A 15,426-nucleotide genomic window follows, 5' to 3' on the forward strand; every position below is an offset into this window, starting at 1 on the left:
TCATGCACATGATCCTACATATTCAATTTTTCCTACACCATAAAGACAATGTTTTGGTGTAAGGGTGAGAGGGGCACTCCTCTCTTAGGGGAGTGACCTCTCTTAGGGACACCCAATCAGCACGCGCCACGTCAACTCCCCTCTTAACTCCCCCCACACCCTCAATTTGATGGCGGCACTCCTCTCTTAATCTCTCTCATCATCTTCTCTCTCTCTATCAGCATCTTCTCTCTCTCTCAACATCTTCTCTCTCTCTCCTCTCTTTCTATGCGGTGAACACTCACCGATCCACCCTCCCCGCACACACTCCCCGACCCCTCGGTGGCGGTGTTCCCGCTCGGGGACTCGACTCTCCCCACCCCTCCCCGCTAAGTGCCCCGCTCCCCCTAAGGTACAAAATGTGTAGGACCCCAACACTTTTAAATAATTATGTTACTTCTAATAAAATTGGTGCATTAACGGTGGTGAAAGAGGAAATTATGGTGGCATTAATAAGAATTGAGTAACCCTTTATAATATTTATTAATATTGTACATCAAAATGTCTATCATACCCTTATTAATTAAAGCATTAATTAAAAGTAGATAAAAATTATATTTTGATTCACAACCATTGATCGAAAAAATATAGGGTCTAAATCAATTTATTTTTCTTCTTAAAAGAAGATTTTTCTCAAATGAACCTCCTACTAGCTAATGGGTCAAACCCACAATAAACTAAACTTAGTTATTATGTTAGCAAACCCAACTCGATCACCCGAAAATGTAGTTCGATTCGACTATGTTTTTCGATAAATTGATCGAAAAAATATAGGGTCTAAATCAATTTATTTTTCTTCTTAAAAGAAGATTCTTCTCAAATGAACCTCCTACTAGCTAATGGGTCAAACGCACAATAAACTAAACTTAGTTATTATGTTAACAAACCCAACTCGATCACCCGAAAATGTAGTTCGATTCGACTATGTTTTTCGATAAAATTCAACCAATTGATCCGGCCCATTAACACCAGAAACTTGAACACCCAAATCCCAATATGTAATTAGAGTCGTCCATTAACCACAGTTTCAAATAGTTTTATAATCATTAAAAACAAAATACCAAAATGCACAAAATCAACAAAATGAAAGAGAACTTCTACCTTAGCAACAATTCTATCTCCAACATCAAATGTAGGATACATCGACGGCAAAGGAATAAACCTTGGCTAGCAACAAACGCAAGCGAAACCGCAACTGCAACAACAACCGTTTTCACATCATCCAAACTAAAATCCACACAATCTGGTAACAACCCACCTTTAATAAAAGGTATTGACTCAATCTCCTAATTTAATAATCAAACATTCTTCATTTTCCAACATGATCTTAATATTTTAATATAGAGTTAAACTAGTTTAACATCCCGCGAGTTTCACGGGTGGACTAACATACACATATACAACTTAAAATTGTTGAAATAATCCTTTGAAAGTAATAAGCGTTCAAGTAACGAAATCCATCTGTCTACCCGCGGGTACGTAACGTATCAAACGACGTTACAACATAAAGAGTAAGAATATGGATTTCATATCTAACATTTTTTTACAAACTTTTAGGAAGTGAATGGGGAAACTCATAGATAGGACAAGATGAGTTTAGTCTAAAGGTTTCATTTTTCGTCTGTGGGTCCAAAAAGGTTTCACTGTTGCCATTTTAGTCCACTGGGTTAACTTCATCCATTTTTTATGTTAATGATAAAGCGCAATTCGGTCATTTTATATGTAATTCTGTTACCTAGAACAGTTTGGCCATATAAAATGACCGAATTGCCCTTCTTGTTTACAGAAATAATGGATGAAGTTAACCCAGTAGAATAAAATGGCAACGATAAAACGTTTTTAAACCCACTAACAAAAAATGAAACCTTTAAACTAAACTGATAAAATATACCAAACCACATGACTGAAATGGCATTTAAATATACAAAAACTTCTTTTACCAATGACTTTCGATAATACAGTAATATCACTAATATACTAGGACTGGGAGAGTTGAACACGCGTCAACCCCACGATAGTCAAGCACTCAGCAAGCCAGAAGAAGAACGGGTCAGCCTTTGGTGGTGTATATATATAACATCTTCTTCAACAGCAGTTAATTAACATCATAAAATGGATGCAGCAACGACAATGGATCATGGTGGTGGCTGCATAATAAACCTAAGGATTTTTGTGGTGGTATTGCTGATGACGATGACCACCGTAGCTCATGCTCAGGGTACCACTGACCCAGCCGAAGGTGTCTCTCTCTCCTTTATAGTTGTATGCAATCCTTCTATTTTTTATAAAAAGATAAGTGTATTTTCATAATGAGTTGAAAGTATAGGGTCAGATTTGATAATTATGGAGATGCCATATGATACGGTGTAAATTTAAAGAATCAATCTCGCTGGTGTATTGATTTTGTCAATTTAAAGAATAGGATTTATATTGAGATGATTATGAAGTTGATATCGTGTTCACATAGCTAAATGGGTCAAGGGTTTGATTTATTTATTTAGCGAATTTTTCATGGGCCAATAATTCCATAGGAAATCCACCACCTAAAGATCTGTGGTAAAACCTTTGGCTCATATATAGATTTTGTACATTTTGTCACAAATGAGACGACGAACTTCCTAAAATAAGTCATCTGGATAGTTCACACTAACTAACGCTAGAAAAAAGAAAAAGACGTAAATTGGTGATCAGTAATCCGCAGCATACCGGGGAAGGAAACTCCTATATCTTTCATATTAAACTATTTTGGTTGAACTTGAAAACGCACACCAAGACAAAAATGGTCAAACTCTGGGCTTGCCTGCGGATTAGTCACCATATATTTAAACTCTTTTCCACATGCAGCTTTCATCTATTAATAATTTTATATAATATAAAATCGTTCTTTTAGTAAATAACAACTAAAATAATGGGACTGATCATGAGAGTTTAACAGCCAGAAGAAGAAGAACGGGTCAGCCCTTGGTGGTGCCTATACAACATACATACATACATAATTCTATGTATAATAATAATAATAATAATAATAATAATAATAATAATAATAATAATAATAATAATAATAATAATAACAATAACAATAATAATAATAATATACCTCGAATCATGTTCAGAAGCAGTTAATAATCTCGTAAAATGGATGGTGGTGGCTGCGGAATCGAGTTACGGTGGTGGTTGTGGCGGTGGCTGATGATCATGACCACCGTAGCTCCTGCTCAGAGGACCACTGACCCAGCCGAAGGTAGGGGTGTTCAAAAAGCTCACGGCTCGAGGCTCGCTTCATAAAAGCTCACTCAAAGAAAAAACTCATTTTGTTTTCGAGCCGAGCCGGCTTGTTTTGTAATCGAGCCGAGCTTGAGCTTTCGACCCGTGGCTTGACTTGTGGCTCGACTCGGTGGCTCGACTCAATGACTCCTATGTATGTGTGTATATATTCAGAAATGTGTGTTAATTTTTTATATTTTTGATTTTTATTTTATCAATATTTGTAAAACATTTAATAAAAAGTTAAAAAAAAAAGAAGAAATTAACGAGCCAGCTCGGCCGGGAGCAAGCTTTCTCGAAGTTTTTACAAGCCGAGCTCGAGCTCGACTTTTCAGCTTAAAATATATAAACGAGCCGAGACGAGCTGACTCGTTTAAGTTCGAGCTCCAGCCCAACCTGGCCTGAGTAGGCTCGAATACAGCCCTAGCCGAAGCCCGAAGGTCTCTCTCTCTTTTTTTTTAATAATAAGATAACTATATTTTTTTAAGTGTATTTTCGTAATTAGCTGAAAGTATAGGGTTAAATTTCACAATTTTTGATACAATCGGCAAGTCTTACTGTTGTTTGTTTTGGCGGTAATTTCACTAGTTTCTTGTTTTCTAAAATGTTTGGTTGGTATAAATAATGGTTAGGGTTATTGTTGGACATAATCGTTCTATTCGCATAACTGAATGAGTCAGGGGTATAAGTGTCTTTTAAGTTGGGTTTAATTTTTTAGTCTTTATATTTATGGAGCCATATTTTTAGAGTTTTGGCATTTCGGGTCAAGATTGAGTCTTTATTTAGGTTCGTATTTGCGTGGTTTAGGTTTCTTGTTTTCCAAGATGTTTGGTTGTCATTCATGTGCTTTGGTTTATAGTTATAAGAGCCGAGCGAGTTTATTCAATATGTTTTGGTGTTTCTTTTCTAAACGATATGCGCCTTTAATCTTGGTGTTGCAGCGCGAGTCATAAATGAAATGTTCAGCCAATGGGGGATACCGGAAACTTCAGGAGCACAGATGGGATGGAACCTTAGCGGAGAACCATGCAGTGGTACCGCGGTCGAACAAGTTGACTTCGAATCCCCTTCGTTCAACCCCGCCCTCAAATGTGACTGTAATTTCCCCAATTCCACCTGCCACATCATCCAAATGTTAGTGCTACCAGTTTATTTTTTAACTAGGTTAGAAACCCGTGTATTACACAGACTGAATAAACGAAATACCAAATAGTTAGTAATAAAGATCTATGAATTAAATAGTTAATAAGTAAACGATGATTGGACTACATAGGAAAATAAGGAAACACTTAAGGAAATAAATATTTTATATAAACATACATTTTCTTTACATATTTTTAATGAACAATTGAACATGATCTCTTGTATGATCTTTTAACATTCATTTCTTTACCTTAAATCCTCAGAAAAGTTATTGGAATGAACGCTGCTGGTCCGATCCCAGAAGGACTCTGGACTTTGACTTACCTTATCAATCTGTATGTCTGCAACTATTTCTTAACTGATGTGTTATGTTTCGGTTTCTTTATTTGCAACTTATTTTGTCATCTTTAACTATGGATATTCTGGCGTACAATGTAGAGTGTAGACACGTTCCTATGCCAAACAAGTACGCGTTACTATAGTTAGAATCATGCACTGTCACAGTTTATTTTGTTTTACTTTTTTCATAATGGATAGATGTAACATGTGTGTGTGTGTGTTTTGTCTACGCACGGTTTAATCGTTAAGTTTTTTGCTACAGTAATTTGAACCAGAACTACTTGACAGGCTCCTTGTCACCATCCATTGGCAATTTAACTCGGATGCAGTGGATGTAAGCCGCCCTCTTTTATTATTATTTAGTATTTTTTTTATGTATCTGACATAATTAGTTAAGAATGAATCTGACATCTATAATGGTGAATTTGAATTTTCTTTAGGACTTTTGGCGCTAACGCATTATCGGGGCCGGTTCCAGCAGAGCTAGGGCGGCTTACCGACCTTAGATCGTTGTATGTTGTTTTCTACTTTGTTTGTCTTCTTGTTTTTTCAAAAAGAAATTTCCTCTGTTTAATTCTCGGTTAATTAAAAAAGAAAATATATCTTTTATATTGCAGGGCATTTGACACAAACAATTTCAGTGGTTCCCTGCCACCAGAACTCGGAAATTTGCGAAAATTACAACAGCTGTAAGAATATTCATGATTCTGTTATTTTAAATGGTTCTCTAATTAAGTGTTCATTTTGCCAGTTACATTGATAGTTCTGGAGTTGGCGGTAAAATACCTTCTACGTTTGCTAACTTACAGAATTTGGTTACAGTGTAAGATCAACCACTTTTAATGATGCTTCAAACTTCAAAGTAGTAATTCATCTATCCCGTAAAGTGGCAACACTTTCTTTTAAATGGTCAAGCAATCGCTTAATAGACACCATATAAAAAATTGCAATCTTCATGAATGCTGGGTGTAATTCTAACTCTTGTGCTATCAGAAGGGCTTCCGATAATGAATTCACCGGGAGAATACCTGACTTCATAGGGAACTGGACATTGTTAGAATCCTTGTAAGTTAACCTCAATGTCATATTCGTAATATTTTGTACGCGATGAAACTTTATAACCATTCGCATGATTAATGTCCCTATAGGAGATTTATGGGCAACTCTTTTAATGGTTCAATACCTCCTTCATTTTCTAGACTCACCTCTTTGCAGGACTTGTAAGTTTTTCTAAGAACTCTTACTTATCTTCTACACGTCTATCTATCGTTATAATCTAGCGGCTCTTTTTACATATGTTACAGGAGGATAAGTGGTTTATCTAATGGAACTCTGGACTTCATCAAGGATTTGAAGTCGTTACGTGTTTTGTAAGAGAGTGTTTTGATCTTTATCAAGTCTACCTTCTTAGCGCCTTCTAAAATCCCGAAGATATGATATAAAGAGTTGCATGTCTTGCAGAGTTTTGAGGAATAACCGAATTTCTGGCACTATTCCAACCGACATCGGAGAATATCAAAATCTGACACAACTGTGAGTAATCTACATCTAGATGTTATTTTCTATTTCGATTACTAACATAGGTTTCTACTTGTCAGGGATTTGAGTTTTAACAATTTGAGTGGGGAGATTCCAAGAGATTTGTTCAACTTGAGTCAACTCTCTTTCTTGTAATATACGTAATCTCGATCTATTTGATGCAATTAGTATAATAAGTATCGATGTTGGAATAAAATAATTGTGGATGGATTTTGACGTTTATGCAACATCCAAGATCTAAATGCGGATGTAACGATTCTCAGGTTTCTTGGAAACAATAGCTTGTATGGTACCCTTCCTGCCGTAAAGAGCGCAACTCTTCGTAATCTGTAAGTGAATTATGCATTTTGGATTTATGTTTTTATTTTCTCTAATTTGTGGACGTTTTTCTTCATGTAGTGATTTTTCGTACAATGAACTATCCGGGACACTTCCTTCTTGGGTCAATGAGCCAAACTTACAAATGTAAGTGCATGATTTTGAATATTAGTATGCTATTTTGATTTTCTTTTCGCTCAGTAGTGTTATATATGTAGTTTTCGTATAGAAATTTTTGGGTATATACGTTTTCGCCCCCCCCCCCCCCCCCGGTCGAAAACGTCAAGCTTCTCCACTGAACTAGTGGGACCAAGTAAAGCACAACTTACGTTGAGCATAGCTTATAGAGCTAATTATTAATGTGTTCAATGTGCAGTAACTTAGTCGTAAACAACTTCACATTAGGAGATTCGGGAAACAGGTAGCGTTTGTGTTTTTTTTTTCTTATATTTATGTTTAATATGTCTATAAATAATTGATAATTATTAATGCCTTTCGTCTTTAGCGGTTTGCCATCAGGATTGAATTGCCTCCAAAGGAATTTCCCTTGTGGGCGTGGGTCACCAATATGTAAGCAAGATCATGAAGATTCTATTTCATGTTACAATATATTATTATCATTTCATGTTGGTTTTCACAGATAGTAGCTTTGCAATCAATTGTGGTGGTTCCGAAATCACATCGTCTAGTCAAATAGTTTACGATCAAGAAAACGAAACTCTTGGAGCGGCAACGTATTATGTGACTTCCGAAAGAAGGTGGGGAGTCAGCAATGCCGGACAGAGGGAGAACCCGGCATATACAGCCTCGCTTGCACGTCAGTTCAACAGTTTAGATTCAGCACTGTTTCAGACAGCACGAATCTCTGCTGGATCGCTAAGATACTATGGTTTAGGACTCGAGAATGGTAACTACACTGTTAACCTCCAGTTTGCTGAATTACAGATAGAAGATGGACCTACCTGGAGAAGCCTTGGAAGGCGCGTCTTTGACATATATATACAGGTCTGTTAACCGGAGTTTGTAGCAAGTTTGAAGTTGAAATTTATCCTTTGACTTCAAAAGTCAAACAATACTTTTTTTTTGAAAATCATTCATAACCTTTCCTTATAGTAGATATGCTTTTTTTAAACAATGTGCTAGTTAATGGGTTGCTATTTTATTTATTTATTGTTTTTTGAACGGCCAATGAAATAAAAGCCCGGCTACCCAGGGTAACCCAATGGCAAAAGGCGACTCCATGCGCTCGCGATCACAGACAGTGTTGGGTAGCCCAAGCCCACCATCTCCAATTCCGAGGAAAACCTGCCGCACTAAGGCCCACTGCGGTAAAACCTGGTAACGGGTCAAACAGATCAAATATTAAAATTGGTGATAATGTGGATAGAAAGTCATCCGAAGTGCATTCTTAGTGAAGGGCCAACTTGGCCCGGCCCAACGTGTTTTTGACCCACACCAAGAGCGATCCATTTTTACCCATAACGCAACCTGCCTCACTCACTCATCTTGCCACCTTTAGCATGAAGTATGGTGTTATTGTTTTGCATAACTTGTATCATTACCTTCTCAAATCGTGTTTCTTTCAGGGAAACCGGGTGTTTAAAGATTTCAACATAATAAAGGAAGCAGGCGGGGCCTCCTTTAGTCCTGTTTCAAGGCAAGCAACGGTTCGTGTTACAGATAACTACCTTGAGATTCATTTATTCTGGTCCGGAAAAGGGACTTGCTGTGTACCTACTCAAGGGGCTTTTGGACCTCTTATCTCAGCAATCAGTGCCACCCCAAGTACTAAAGTTCAATCTTGAACTTTGTTGCTTAACTTTGAGTTCTTGAGAGTTATCAGTTACTAATCTTTACTATTTTTGTACAGATTTCCGGCCCAGTGTGAGAAACACTCCATTTTCCACAAAGAAGAATAGGAAGAATAGGACCGGTTTAATCGTTGGGATCTTGGTTCCCATTGCAGTTGTTAGCTTTCTGTCACTATTAGCTGTATATATTTTTCGCAAGCGGAGCAAAAAGCAGGATACTTCTGACACTTATGAAGGTAGTTTTTATGGATCTTAGTTTTTTTTTTTATATAGATTTTGCTACTTCTACTTACATACTTTTTTCTGACTTACAGAGTTTGAGTTTTCGGGAATTGACGCCAAACCAGATACCTTTAGTTATGGAGACCTGAGAGATGCAACCAATGATTTTAGTCCTGAAAATAAGCTTGGTGAGGGAGGATTTGGACCAGTTTACAAGGTACTTTATACTTCTCATCAACAATGCATTTTTTCTTCTTAAACAGCTTAACCATAATTAGTTCTTAATATTGGTAAACAGGGAACACTTGATGATGAGAGAGTAATAGCTGTTAAACAACTCTCTGTAGCCTCTCACCAGGGCAAGACTCAGTTTATTGCTGAAATTGCAACAATATCGGCCGTCCAACATCGCAACCTTGTCAAATTATACGGATGCTGCATTGAAGGAGACAAACGACTTCTTGTTTATGAGTATCTTGAGAACAAGAGTCTTGATCAAGCACTATTCGGTAAGATATATAAGTACAGTTATTTTTTTTTTTTTATTTTTATTTTTTTTTTTTTTTGGTATAAAACTATAATGCTACATTTGGGGTCTATGATGCAGGAAACAAGAGGCTATCTCTTAGTTGGGCCACCCGGTTTGACATATGTCTTGGGATAGCACGCGGTCTTTCATATCTGCATGAGGAATCTCGGATACGGATTATACATCGAGATGTCAAAGCTAGCAATGTTTTACTCGATTCCGATCTCAATCCTAAGATCTCAGATTTTGGTTTGGCCAAACTTTATGATGACAAGAAAACACACATGAGTACTCGCGTTGCAGGCACAATGTAGGATTTTATTTTATATGTGTGACTTTGTTGAAGTTGTAATGATTTTATATGTGTTTTGTAGTGGGTATTTGGCACCGGAGTATGCAATGCGCGGACACCTTACAGAAAAAGCGGATGTGTTTAGCTTTGGAGTTGTAGCTCTAGAGATTATTAGTGGAAGGCCTAATTCTGATTCAACTTTGGAAGATGAGAAAGTATATCTTCTTGAATGGGTATCTTTCATCTTTTTCTTCTTCATTATTCCATTTATTTTAATTTTTTAATTTTAGAATCTTTAAATTAATAATTTTATCTGGTTCCTTTGGTATGGTATAGGCATGGAACCTACATGAAGCTAATAGTGAACTAGAGTTGGTGGATAAAGAACTGTCTGAATTTGATGAGAATGAAGTAAAAAGAGTGACGAGAATCGCCCTTTTATGCACCCAAACCTCACCGATGCAAAGACCACCAATGTCCAAGGTGGTGGCAATGCTTTCAGGAGACGTGGAAACAAGAGCTGTGATTACTCGGCCTGGGTATTTGGTCGGTCTTGATTTTGAAGATGATACAACGACCTTTAGAAGTGCTCTTCCAACTTCAGTTACAGATCATGTGCCAAACACAAGTCACTCCACTGTTTAATAAAACTCACGTAATAATGCTACTAGACCGATACTTAATGATATCATTTGAGGAGGTTAGTGATAATGACGAGGTTTTCTTGATTAGTTCTCGTTGTACTATCATGTTTTAGCTTTGTAATCAAAGACAAAGGGCATAAAACAAACATTGTGTATATTTGTTGTGTTTTATATCATTGGGTTGCTTGTGTATTTATGAAGGGAACCTCATCTAAGCTAAACCATGAGGCCCATTGGGATACTAATCGGACTATATAATCTAACATTGCCCCTCAAGATGGAGCATAGATATTGATTATTACTTGTTCTAACATGAGGGGTAGTGATTTTCCTGTCTTCGAGCTTCTCTGAGTGAAGTGACAATCTACGTTAGTGTGTTTTGGGTCAACTAACACGACCCGTTTAACTAACGTCGTGTTCAAGTTGACCCGTAATAAAAAATAGGTTGGGTTCAGCACTGTTACAGTCCGCACAAATCTGGTTCTGCACTAACACGACCTGTTTAAATAACATGTATTTTTAACGGCGTTTAAAAAACATGTTAAATGTGGTTGTAAGCTGGTTAGTCAAAGTCAAAGGCAGTAAGTCAACGCTTCGGATTCAGCACCGTTTCAGTCCGCACGAACCTCTGTTGGATCACTAAGATACTATAGTTAGGTTAGGACTGCAGAACGGCAACTACACCGTTAACCTCCAGTTTGCTGAATTACAAATAGAAGATGGACCCGCCTGGAGAAGCCACAGAAGGCGCGTCATTGACTTCAAAAGTCAAACAGTACCCTCTTATTGAACCAACAGAGAATGGGTTGATTTGGGTGGGTCATTAATCTCAAACGGATCAAACAAATCAGTTATAAAAAATAGTGGTAATGCGGATTGAAAGTCATCCATAGTCTTATTCTTAGTGCACAATTCTTCTTACTCAAAGATTATTTGATACACTAATCGTATACAGAAAATATCATCTTTGGTTAAAAACTGATTCGGGTCAAAACAACCCGATCAGAACCTATTTCAACCCATACAGAACTAATCAAACAAAACACTACGAGACCCATACTTCATCAAACACTACCAGACCCATACTTCATCAAACAAAATCAAAATACAAAAACAAACATTCAAAACCATAACATTTCTTTATTATATATCCGAATCCAATCCTTAGTACAAATAATTTTGATATTCAAGTATCCAACAAAAACTTTAAGCTGCTAAATTAGAAACCAACAGTTTCTGCCAACACCAACACCAACACCACCAGCAACAAAACAATTCCAAAAAACAAAACACCAAATCAGTCACACAAAATAATCCTAGTAAGACCAAGAACAAAACAAGAAACAGTAATAAAAAACATAGTAACAAAATCTCTAGCAGACCACTTCCTAACCGCCTTCGCCTCCACCCGCAAACTCTTCGCTCTTCGTAACGCATCAACCTCCTTCAACAAATCAAATTCCAACCCCTTCTTCTTCAACTCCTCCACACACTTCCCCAACAACTTCCCATCTTCCTTTTCCCTCTCCAAAAGTTTCTCCAAATGCGACTCCGTATCCGTCTTATACCTCACCGCCCAAATCAGCCCGAGCGAACACAACAGCGAGCAGACCGACGGGACCCACGATCGGCTACACGATCCGTTGTAACTGGAAGATGAAGACGTGCTGCTGAAGAGTAGGATGAGGGAGATGGAGTGGAAGAGGAAGAAGAAACAGTAGAGGTGAGTTAGTTCCTTTCGGACCGAATCGATTTGGGTTTCTTTTAGGGCAATGCGGTTGAGGATGAGTTCTTCTTCTTTTAGCCATTGTTTTAGGAGGAGTTTGTGGGTTGGGGTCATGGCGATTTCGTGAAGCGGGTGGAGAGATTTCGATAAAGGGACCATGATTGATGTGTTGATGGTTGCTGGGTCGTTGGTGTTGCTCTCGTCCGCCATTATATTTGCTTAGAGAGAGAGAGAGAGAGTGATGAGAGAGAGAGTGTTGGTATTGATTGAGGAGGAAGAAAAACGGTAGATGAGAACAGGAGCGTAGGTTTGGGTATTTCAAATTTTTCTTCCAACGGTCGGATCTTGAAACGTTTCACTTTACGCCCTTTGAGAAAGTTCAGGTTGTTGAAAGTGCCACTTGTGAATATTAAAAAGATAATTTAATTTCCTTTTCTTTTTTTTAATCTTCATACAAGCTTAGTGTTTAAGAAATCAATGATATTATTTTAAAAAATTTTACATATAACTGATATAAAATAAAATATGAATCTGGAGTAATTAATAAATTAACAAATATGATGGCTTAAATAAACAAAATATGAAGACATAATAATTAATAAATTAACAAATGAGATTTTGGAAGAAAAAAAAAAATCAAAATTGATCCGAGCATGAAATATATCGATCGAGGTGGTTCAAACAGCGTCAACAAGACTAGTTATATAGTCGTTAGTGGTATTTCCCGCTCTCTGTGACCGGCTTTCGGTCGGTATCGATTCAGTTTGTTAAGTTGCCGGTATGATATCGGCACTCGGTATAACAATCCAAAGAGATATGACCAATAGGTACGATATTAATGCTAATGTTGTTCGTTTGGCATCGGTTCGCTTCAGTTCTTTAAGATACTGGTACGATACCAACACTCGATGTAGCTTACGAATATACTCTATTGCAAATAAACAACTCCATACAAGCTTGGTGTTTAAGAAATATACCGGACTACATATGGAATTGGTGGCTTTAGAGGTGCATTGGTTAAGTTCATTTAAAACTGATGTAAAATAAAATATGAAACTGGAGTAATTAAGAGGTGCATTGGTTAAGTTATTTAAAAATATAACGGTAGCAGATATAGAAGAAAAATTCAGAAATATCCTAAAAAAATTGGACCTAGAGGTATGATAATATTTGTGGCAGGAGACAACAAAGAAAGAGAAAACCCAAAAAGAACAGTCGTAATATAAGAAAAAGGTATCGACAAGTGTTCGGTTCTTTTGCTTTTTTATTGAAAGTATTTCGAAATTATTGAAAGTATTTCGAAACACATTTAATAAAATTAAGTAAACAATAAAATAAAAAATAAAACTAAATTAAACGACCTATTAGCAATGTATAGAGAAGAATGGGAGAATGGGAGATTGATTTCTTATTGATTAATTTCAACATCATATACAAATGTCATTATATATAGGCCCTTACATTAGTACAATAGTAACTAAAGAGATAGGAGTTATAGAGGTGGATAGTCACTACATAATGGATGCATTAAAGGGATATGAGTTATAGATGTGGATAGTCACCACATAATGGATAGATTCATAACACTCCCCCTTGACTATCCACATGATATACTATTCTTTAATATGCTTGGTGATGCTGCCTCGTTAAAAACCTTGCTAGGAAAACCCAGTGGGATAAAACCTCAGCTAAGGGAAAAAGAGTGCAGCGCGCATTTTCTCCCCCTGATACTTTTGGATCAGATATGTTGCCTCATTAAAAACCTTTATTAAGAAAACCCAATGGGACAAAACTTAGTCAAGGGAAAAAGAGTGCAACTTGAATAAGTCTCCCCCTCATTTTAACATGTATCCTTTAAATGACGTGTTTCCATCTTCCTTGAAAGTCGAATAAAGCCTTTGTAGCGAATGATTTGTTGCTTGATCCCTTAATGTGCAATCCTTTATGTTGAGCAATGTTGTATAATCTTCTAACGAGACTTTAGGTGCCTCTTTCAAAAAATTATCATATGTCCATGACTGTGTTTCGTTACATTCCTGCATCTACAAGACTAACCAAACTTGTTTTGATGGGTTAGTAAAATATAATCAAATATCGTTTATACCTGAAATGTTTCTTTGAACCCATTCCAATGTCTCTTCGCTTGACACATGTTATATCATGACAATAAGCTCAAGTGAAAGATATTATAACCATACATAGCTAGCAAGACATATTAATGCACTAATGCATTTAACGATGGTACTTTTAGAATGAGAATCTCTACTTTGATAGGAGATGATAATAGGCATTTCTTATAACAAATGACTTAACAACCTTTAACATACTTTCAGGTTCAACTATGTCCATACTAAATATCTAAACATCATCTTCTATATGTACATGGGGGATTGGTAAAATATAATTACATATGTATGCGAACTGCAGTTCGAGTAATAATTAGACCGTGCCAAGGTCATTCAAAAATTCTCCCTCTAAAAGCTCGACAATTTCTCTCGATGATGCCTAGACATCATCACTGTAAACTGCGATTATAGTGAACTTTTAAAAGTAGAACGTTGATAAAAGCATGTCTAATTTAATCAAACCTATATCCCTCTTTATGCAAATATCTCAAGTTGTATAACACTCGATCTAACTATTTTAGTCCATACATATTCTATGAACTTGATATAGTACGTTCTTGAGGTTTTGACATCATTAATGCTTCTAGCATTATCAATCCATGAGAGAATTCTTTCCATCTTATCCAAATATACATGTGCTTTCACTCTTAGAAGTTTTGCTATATAAACTTGCCATTTTAACACATAGATATCTATATCATATGCAAAAATATCAAAAACACTTGCTTTTATCTCCAAAATTCATATTGTACCATGTTTGTACACAGTGTACATTGAGATGCCATAATAACCAGGTACACATTTTCTATCTATGTTTATTGGAGTATTGGTGGACTATAATTAGATTCATAAGGTGTTTCAATTAAACTCTTAAGCACTCAAATGCTTTAGGATACTCATGGGGAGTTCCAATTATATTCAATTCAATAACATATACAACATGTATATGTATTCAGATCTGAATTTATATAATAATCATAATATTCTCAAGAACTTATTTTATATGAATTAGTATCAAGTGATACATAACTTTCATAAGACGCGTGTCAATTCTCTTTTATATATTACCAGACTAATAAGATATTGGAAAGTCAATGCATCCACCACTGAAGAATACGTTTTCTCATAATCAATCATAGGTATTTGTGAAAATTCTTGTGCCACCAATTTTGACTTATATCACTTAATTTGATTTTCACATGATTCGCGTAAAAGACACTTTTGTACCCAGCATATTTTACAACTTCAGTTGTATGGACTATTGGTCCAGAAACTTTCCATTTCATTAGAGAACTAAACTCTGCCTTATTTGCGTCTTTCTATTTGGCCAATCATTTCTTAATATTCATTCATAGGCAGATCTTAAATCTTGATCCTCATCATTTAATCATTTTAAGCGCTACAATATATACAAAAGTATAACGACGTCGATTT

General features: G+C 36.3%; 2 protein-coding genes across 2 annotated transcripts; one reads left to right on the forward strand and one right to left on the reverse strand.

Moving 5' to 3' along the window:
* Nucleotides 1–1,259: 1,259 nt before the first annotated feature.
* LOC110890124 (probable LRR receptor-like serine/threonine-protein kinase At1g56140) lies at nt 1,260–10,272 on the forward strand. The gene is made up of 25 exons (XM_035979741.1): nt 1,260–1,309; nt 2,021–2,278; nt 4,245–4,437; nt 4,710–4,781; nt 5,048–5,119; nt 5,226–5,297; nt 5,403–5,474; nt 5,537–5,608; nt 5,779–5,850; nt 5,934–6,005; nt 6,090–6,155; nt 6,247–6,318; nt 6,384–6,455; nt 6,588–6,653; nt 6,724–6,789; nt 7,019–7,063; nt 7,148–7,212; nt 7,283–7,647; nt 8,229–8,427; nt 8,513–8,689; nt 8,768–8,892; nt 8,974–9,184; nt 9,283–9,514; nt 9,579–9,729; nt 9,833–10,272. Exons 2-25 carry the CDS (start codon nt 2,152–2,154, stop codon nt 10,139–10,141), a joined length of 3,045 nt encoding a protein of 1,014 aa, XP_035835634.1. The 5' UTR covers nt 1,260–1,309; nt 2,021–2,151; the 3' UTR covers nt 10,142–10,272.
* A 986-nt stretch (nt 10,273–11,258) lies between these two features.
* LOC110890125 lies at nt 11,259–12,153 on the reverse strand. The gene is made up of 2 exons (XM_022137697.2): nt 11,429–12,153; nt 11,259–11,381 (listed from the first exon to the last, which is right to left on the reverse strand). The coding sequence occupies exon 1, from the start codon at nt 12,074–12,076 to the stop codon at nt 11,438–11,440; it is 639 nt and encodes a 212-aa protein (XP_021993389.1). The 5' UTR covers nt 12,077–12,153; the 3' UTR covers nt 11,259–11,381; nt 11,429–11,437.
* Between the last annotated feature and the right edge of the window lie 3,273 nt (nt 12,154–15,426).

The sequence above is a fragment of the Helianthus annuus genome, chromosome 11 (genome assembly GCF_002127325.2).
Source record: "Helianthus annuus cultivar XRQ/B chromosome 11, HanXRQr2.0-SUNRISE, whole genome shotgun sequence".
Taxonomy (NCBI): Eukaryota; Viridiplantae; Streptophyta; class Magnoliopsida; order Asterales; family Asteraceae; genus Helianthus; species Helianthus annuus.